Genomic DNA, 8458 nt, shown 5'->3' with positions numbered 1-8458 from the left:
TCCGACACATATGTAGGATTAACCGAGGGAGAATTCAAAACCAGATGGAACAATCACAAGGCTTCTTTCAGGAACAAAAACCTGCGAAATACCACAGAACTCAGCAATAATGTTGAATATTCAATAACATGGCAAATTCTTGCATCCAGCACACCTTACAATAGTGGTAATAAAAGATGCAACCTATGCTTGAAAGAGAAACTGTTTATTATTTACCGTCCAGACCTGTCATCCCTCAACAAGCGCAGCGAAATTGTAACAACATGCCGCCACAGACGGAAACACCTCCTAGGTAACACATGAGCCAATCACCACGCCCCTAGGCCAGCCTGTACCCACCCACTCTGTGCCCTATATAAACCATGGTATGTGAATGCTCCCATTAAAATCTCCTGATGATTGAGGGTACCCCCCCTCATGAAACAGGCCTGTAGAGATGAAATAGTCTTGTGATTTTTTTCCCACACATATATATATATATATATATATATATATATGTATATATATATATATATATATATATGTATATGTGTATATACAGGTATATCTCTTCAAAGGTACTATTGCTGACGTGGTACACTCAGTAATACTGCGTTTGTTGGAGCCAAATTTCCTTATTTGTTTATATTGTTTTTTTTTTGTTTTCTCCAATTGATTGCTGACCTCAGTTCTTGCTGAATTTCCTATTCGGCCGATTGCTCCGCCCACTTCCTCTTGAGAACCAGGACGTGTTGAGATGATTGGGACCGTCGCTATGGTGCGGTTGCCATGGTAGCCTCTTTTAATTGGATTCAGGTGTGAGCACTGAGGGGGTGATTGCATGGAGGACAAACAGTTTTGGAGCGTGTGTGGTCAGCTCTCGCTGCTGTGACAATGTGCCATTCAAGGTCAGCATACATCATTTTCTATAAGCTACATTTGATTTAATTTTGATAGCTTGGAATAAACAGATTGTCATATCCAAACACTAGTGATGGGTTGATGAGGCGTCATGAAGCGTTTCGACACATTGCAAAACTGTATTGATACTGTGTCGATACTGTGTCACTAAATACTGACATCTGCTGGACATTAAAAATCCCTACAGGCAACCTATGGACCGACTCAACTGACACTGATTTGATGCCCTAGTACAGGGGTCACCAACCTTTTTGAAACCAAAAACTACTTCTTGGGTACTGATTAATGCGAAGGGCTACCAGTTTGATACACACTTAAATAAATAAATATATTGTCATTTGTAAGTTACACGTAAGTGTGATTTAAACAAGAATAGCTAGATAAATACATTTATATATATAAAAAAAATGGGTATTTCTGTCTGTCATTCCGTCGTACATTTTTTTTTCCTTTTACGGAAGGTTTTTTGTAGAGAACAAATGATGAAAAAAACACTTAATTGAACGGTTTAAAAGAGGAGAAAACACGAAAAAAAATTTAATAAAAATTTGAAACAGTTTATCTTCAATTTCGACTCTTTAATATTCAAAATTCAACCGACAAAAAGAAGAGAAAAACTAGCTAATTTGAATCTTTTTGACAAAAATAAAAAAAGAATTTATGGAACATCATTAGTAATTTTTCCTGATTAAGATACATTTTAGAATTTTGATGACATGTTTTAAATTGGTTAAAATCCAATCTGCACTTTGTTAGAATATTTAACAAATTGGACCAAGCTATATTTCTAACAAAGACAAATCAGTATTTCTTCTAGATTTTCCAGAACAAAAATTTTAAAAGAAATTCAAAATACGTTGAAATAAGATTTAAATTTGATTCTACAGATTTTCTAGATTTGCCAGAATATTTTTTTTGAATTTTAATCATAGTAAGTTTGAAGAAATATTTCACAAATATTCTTCGTGGAAAAACCAAAAGCTAAAATATTTATTATTCTTTACAATAAATAAAACATTTTTTTACTTGAACATTGATTTAAATTGTCAGGAAAGAAGAGGAAGACATTTAAAAGGTAAAAAGGTATATTTGTTTAAAAATCCTAAAATCATTTTTAAGGTTGTATTTTTTCTCTAAAATTGTATTTCTAAAAGTAATAAGAAGCAAAGTAAAAAAATAAATGAATTTATTTAAACAAGTGAAGACCCATCCATCCATCCATTTTCTACAGCTTATTCCAAGTGAAGACCAAGTCTTTAAAATATTTTCTTGGATTTTCAAATTCTATTTGAGTTTTGTCTCTTTTAGAATTAAAAATGTCGAGCAAAGCGAGACCAGCTTGCTAGTAAATAAATACAATTTAAAAAAAATAGAGACTGCTCACTGGTAAGTGCTGCTCTTGGAGCTATTTTTAGAACAGGCCAGCGGGCGACTGATCTGGTCCTTACGGGCTACCTGGTGACCGCGGGCACCGCGTTGGTGACCCCTGCCCTAGTATATACAATAATATAAACCAAGTCATTGTATTTCATTTAGGATTATTTCATATCTTCATTTAAATAAAAATATATTTTTATCTTTGTCTTTGTAAACACTGAACAGGCACGCCAAACGCGCCTCTCAGAGCGAAACGGTGCTTTAGTTTATGAATTTACAACGCAGATACAAATGACACATTCATGTTTTTGTGTAATAATGACAACGTATACGCACGCGGACGATTGACTTGTTGATGGTGATGGCAAGAACGCTGTCGGGGGTTTTCTTTTCAAATGTTCGTTCATAGCTGTTGTGCTGCTATGATAGGCCATTTCCGCTCGACACAGTGTGCATACAACAACATTATTAGGCCGTTTATTGAAATACTCCCACACTTTTGACGACTTTTGGCGTGCTTTTTTCCCCTCGCTCGCATCGTCTGCTTTGCGCTCCGCCATGACAGTAAAGTAGTGTGACGTAAATATGCGACGCGCCGACGCACAAAAACGGCGTCGACGTATTTACGTAACCGATGACGTCGACTATGTCGACGCGTCGTTTCAGCCTTAATATAAACCAAGTCATTGTATTTCATTTAGGATTATTTCATATCTTCATTTAAATAAAAATATATTTTTATCTTTTTTAGATACAGTCAATAAATAATGTGAACATGTATCATAACATGGAAATCTAAGAGAACGTGTTGTGGATGATTGTGGACTGGGAATTTTTTTAATTTTATTTTTTTACACATTTTTATTAAAAAAAAAATTTAAAAAAAAAGTTTTTCCGACGTATTACATTTTAGACGATTTCTCTTCTTAGTTATTATTTCTCCGGCTGTAGAAAAGAGCCGCTCACAGGGCACAGAGGAGGCGTCAGTGCGACACAGTTGGCGTATCGGTCACGTGACCAAAACAGCTCATGATCGGTCACGTGACTTTCTAAAAGCGGTACGCGCACCGACACAGGGTTTTGCTCTATGAGCTCGACGCATGCGCCGATGCATCGGTGTTGCCGGACCCATCACTACTCTACAGCGTTTATACGCTTGCAGTCCATTTTTTTTTCCATCGGCACGAGTCTTGTGGTCTTCTGTGTCTTTTATTGTTTTATTCTATTCTATTGATGTGTTTTTATTTGTAGCATACCTGGAGTTTTAAAGTCCTGAAAAAAAAAAATTCACTGTTTTTTTATAATAATAATAATAATACATTTTATTTATAAGGCGCCTTTCTGGGCACTCAAGGACACCGTACAAAATCAAAACAATAAAATCAAATTGGATAAAAAACAATAACAACAACAACGATAGAGAAGAAAAGATGATTACAGTGAATAAGCAGTCAGGAATAGGTGTGTTTTGAGTCTTGATTTGAAGAGGGATATTGAGTCTAAGTTACGAAGGTCTGGTGGCAAAGAGTTCCAAAGATGTGGGGCAGAGCGGCTGAAATGGTGGACACTTGAAATAAAGGGACAGTGAGATGGATGGATGAAGAGGATCTTAGGGAACGTGAGGGCCTGGCGACTTGGATCAGGTCAGAGAGATATGACGGAGAGAGGTTATGGATGGCTTTGAAAGTGAGGGGAATTTTATTTATTATTATTGAGTTGAAGGTCAGGTCAGCAGCAGGAAGCATGAAGTGCTCTAAAACTTGCTGGTAGACGGCTGCGTTGACCCTGGATCTCAGGAAACAGAGTGGACCGACACCAGCAGATGACATGGCACTCCAAACCATCACTGATGGTGGAAACTTTACACTAGACTTCAGGCAACGTGGATCCTGTGCCTCTCCTGTCTTCCTCCAGACTCTGGGACCTCGATTTCCAAAGGAAATGCAAAATTTGCATGGTTGGGTGATGGTTTGGGGTGCCATGTCATCTGCTGGTGTCGGTCCACTCTGTTTCCTGAGATCCAGGGTCAACGCAGCCGTCTACCAGCAAGTTTTAGAGCACTTCATGCTTCCTGCTGCTGACCTGCTCTATGGAGATGGAGATTTCAAGTTCCAACAGGACTCGGCGCCTGCACACAGCGCAAAATCTACCCGTGCCTGGTTTACGGACCATGGTATTTCTGTTCTAAATTGGCCCGCCAACTCCCCTGACCTTAGCCCCATAGAAAATCTGTGGGGTATTGTGAAAAGGAAGATGCAGAATGCCAGACCCAAAAACGCAGAAGAGTTGAAGGCCACTATCAGAGCAACCTGGGCTCTCATAACACCTGAGCAGTGCCAGAAACTCATCGACTCCATGCCACGCCGCATTAACGCAGTAATTGAGGCAAAAGGAGCTCCAACCAAGTATTGAGTATTGTACATGCTCATATTTTTCATTTTCATACTTTTCAGTTGGCCAACATTTCTAAAAATCCCTTTTTTTGTATTAGCCTTAAGTAATATTCTAATTTTGTGACACACGGAATTTTGGATTTTCATTTGTTGCCACTTCAAATCATCAAACTTAAATGAAATAAACATTTGAATGCATCAGTCTGTGTGCAATGAATAAATATAATGTACAAGTTACACCTTTTGAATGCAATTACTGAAATAAATCAAGCTTTTCAAAATATTCTAATTTACTGGCTTTTACCTGTATATATATATGAAATACTTGACTTGGTGAATTCTAGCTGTCAATATACTCCTTCCCTCTTAACCACGCCCCCACCTCCCACCTCCCGTAAATCGGAGGTCTCAAGGTTGGCAAGTATGATTTAGATTTAGATGTATTGATCCCCGTGGGTAAATTCATTTTTAACTGACCGTACATTTAAACATGAACAAAGTGGACATAAAATAGTGTGGCTCATATCAAGGGTTTCACAACTGCAGGCGGGGGTGGGGCCTGACTTCCAAGTACACGCCCACGTTTTTTTGAGGGTGTTTATCAACCTCCCAATGTTCCTGTTAGCCATACACTACACACACACACACATGGACACATTTGACACATTGAGGAATATGACATTTGTGATGGATACTCAATGATCCCCCAAGAAGAGAAGCGGCCATGGCGAGGTCAAAGGTGAGGCTCTACACATGTTGCGCACTCCTGCTGCTGTGCGCCATCGTCCTGTTGGTGTGCGTCAGTCGACTGGTGAGGCGGAAGTGTCCAGAAGGTTCTTTCTCCCACGCTGCGGTGGCCGCAGACTCTTGGACGTGTTCTCAAATTGGAAGGTGAGTGGACTTTAAGGCTTCCTTGCCAGTGACGGGAAGTAGTCGTCAAAAACAACAACATGGAGATAGTCATAGAGATGAAGCGATGACATGGTCTGTTCTCTGGCAGCGAGATGCTCCAAAAAGGAGGCTCGGCAGTAGATGGCGCCATTGCAGCGCTGCTCTGCACCTCGCTCATGAATCCGCAGAGTATGGGCCTGGGAGGCGGCGCCATATTCACAGTGATGGACAGCACAGGTGGCGGCCACATGGTTCTCCTCTAAGACCGCGCGCCCTTCTAAAGGAGCCCGAAGCGCCGCTGACAATAACGTCTGCTCTTTTCAAAGGGAAAGTCCAAATCATCAATTCCAGAGAGCGAGTCCCTGGCAGGTTTAACCCCGACACGCTGGAGTCCTGTCCCAAGACCTTCCGATTCCTCACAGGTAACATCCTCCGTTCATCAAAGAGCTGCTTAGATTTCACACTTTGGGTAGGGCAGGGATGTCAAACGTACGGCCCGCAGGCCGGATCAGGCCCGCGAACAGGTTTTAGAGTGTCCACTAGTGATGGGTCCGGCAAATCAAATCAAATCAAATCAACTTTATTTATAAAGCACATTTAAAATTGACCACAGGGGTAGCCTAAGTGCTGTACAATGAACAGGTTAAAAGATAAAACGAGTACCGAGCAAACACAACACAACACAAACAGAACACGATAAAAAATAAATAATTAAAATAGAATTAATAAAAACATAAAAACATAAAAACAGGATCACAGCAGGTGTATTATGGGGCGCCATTGCAGGATGGATATCACTCAGTGTTAAAAGCCATGGAATAAAAGTATGTTTTTAAGAGAGATTTAAAAACAGGAAGAGAGGAGGCTTGTCTAACACTCAGAGGTAGGTCGTTCCAGAGCTTGGGAGCAGCAACGGCGAAAGCTCTGTCACCTCTAAGCTTCAGCCTTGTGTCAGGGACCGTCAACAGCAGCTGATCGGCTGATCTTAAGGATCGGGTGGGGCAGTAAGGCTGAAGGAGGTCGGAGAGAGGTTGTTTAGACATTTAAAAACAAATAAAAGGAGTTTAAAATTGATACGGTAACGCACAGGGAGCAACACCGATGCATCGGCGCATGCGTCGAGCTCATAGGGCAAAACCCTGTGTCGGTGCGCTTACCGCTTTTAGAAAGTCACGTGACCGATCATGAGCTGTTTTGGTCACGTGACCGATACGCCAACTGTGTCGCACTGACGCCTCCTCTGTGCCCTGTGAGCGGCTCTTTTCTACAGCCGGAGAAATAATAACTAAGAAGAGAAATCGTCTAAAATGTAATACGTCGGAAAAACTTTTTTTTTTAATAAAAATGTGTAAAAAAATAAAAATTAAAAAAATTCCCAGTCCACAATCATCCACAACACGTTCTCTTAGATTTCCATGTTATGATACATGTTCACATTATTTATTGACTGTATCTAAAAAAGATAAAAATATATTTTTATTTAAATGAAGATATCAATCAATCAATCAATCAATCAATGTTTATATATATAGCCCTAAATCACAAGTGTCTCAAAGGGCTGCACAAGCCACAACAACATCCTCGGTATAGCCCACATAAGGGCAAGGAAAAACTCACCCCAGTGGGACGTCGATGTGAATGACTATGAGAAACCTTGGAGAGGACCGCATATGTGGGTAACCCCCCCCCTCTAGGGAGACCGAATGCAATGGATGTCGAGTAGGTCTGACATAATATTGTGAGAGTCCAGTCCATAGTGGATCCAGCATAACAGTAAGAGTCCAGTCCACAGTGGGGTCAGCAGGAAACCATCCCGAGCGGAGACGGGTCAGCAGCGCAGAGATGTTCCCAACCAATATACAGGCGAGCGGTCCACCCCGGGTCCCGACCCCGGACAGCCAGCACCCCATCCATGGCCACCGGATCTGTGTGTCTTCCCCTCCACAAGGGATAGGGGGGAGCAGAGGAGAAAAGAAAAGAAACGGCAGATCAACTGGTCTAAAAAAAGGGGGGCTATTCAAAGGCTAGAGTATACAAATGAGTTTTGAGATGGGACTTAAATGTTTCTACTGAGGTAGCATCTCTAATTGTTACCGGGAGGGCATTCCATAGTGCTGGAGCCCGAATAGAAAACGCTCTACAGCCCGCAGACTTTTTTTGGGCTCTGGGAATCACTAATAAGCCGGAGTTCTTTGAACGCAGATTTCTTGCCGGGACATATGGTACAATACAATCGGTAAGATAGGACGGAGCTAGACCGTGTAGTATTTTATACGTAAGTAGTAAAACCTTAAAGTCGCATCTTAAGTGCACAGGAAGCCAGTGCAGGTGAGCCAGTATAGACGTAATATGATCAAACTTTCTTGTTCTTGTCAAAAGTCTAGCAGCCGCATTTTGTACCAACTGTAATCTTTTAATGCTAGACATAGGGAGACCCGAAAATAATACGTTATATTAAGGCTGAAACGACGCGTCGACGTAGTCGACGTCATCGGTTACGTAAATACGTCGACGCCGTTTTTGTGCGTCGGCGCGTCGCATATTTACGTCACACTACTTTACTGTCATGGCGGAGCGCAAAGCAGACAATGCGAGCGAGGGGAAAAAAGCACGCCAAAAGTCGTCAAAAGTGTGGGAGTATTTCAATAAACGGCCTAATAATGTTGTTGTATGCACACTGTGTCGAGCGGAAAATGGCCTATCATAGCAGCACAACGGCTATGAACGAACATTTGAAAAGAAAACCCCCGACAGCGTTCTTGCCATCACCATCAACAAGTCAATCGTCCGCGTGCGCATACGTTGTCATTATTACACAAAAACATGAATGTGTCATTTGTATCTGCGTTGTAAATTCATAAACTAAAGCACCGTTTCGCTCTGAGAGGCGCGTTTGG

The 8458-nt window shown here is 41.1% G+C and overlaps 1 protein-coding gene across 2 annotated transcripts in view; it reads left to right on the top strand.

Annotated features, from left to right (window-relative positions):
* The first annotated feature begins 836 nt into the window (after positions 1–836).
* ggt5a (gamma-glutamyltransferase 5a) overlaps positions 837–8458 on the top strand; it is a 43545-nt gene continuing 35923 nt past the window's right edge. The window contains exons 1-4 of one of the 2 annotated variants that reach the window (XM_061985868.2): positions 837–887; positions 5382–5561; positions 5671–5798; positions 5888–5983. In XM_061985868.2, coding sequence (XP_061841852.2) covers positions 874–887; positions 5382–5561; positions 5671–5798; positions 5888–5983 — 418 coding nt within the window. In that variant the 5' untranslated portion in view covers positions 837–873. The remainder of the gene's footprint in view (positions 888–5381; positions 5562–5670; positions 5799–5887; positions 5984–8458) is intronic. The other variant, XM_072914288.1, reaches the window with a different exon arrangement.

The sequence above is a fragment of the Nerophis lumbriciformis genome, linkage group LG12 (genome assembly GCF_033978685.3).
Source record: "Nerophis lumbriciformis linkage group LG12, RoL_Nlum_v2.1, whole genome shotgun sequence".
In the NCBI taxonomy this organism is placed as follows: domain Eukaryota; kingdom Metazoa; phylum Chordata; class Actinopteri; order Syngnathiformes; family Syngnathidae; genus Nerophis; species Nerophis lumbriciformis.
This window is presented reverse-complemented; position numbering and strand designations above follow the sequence as displayed.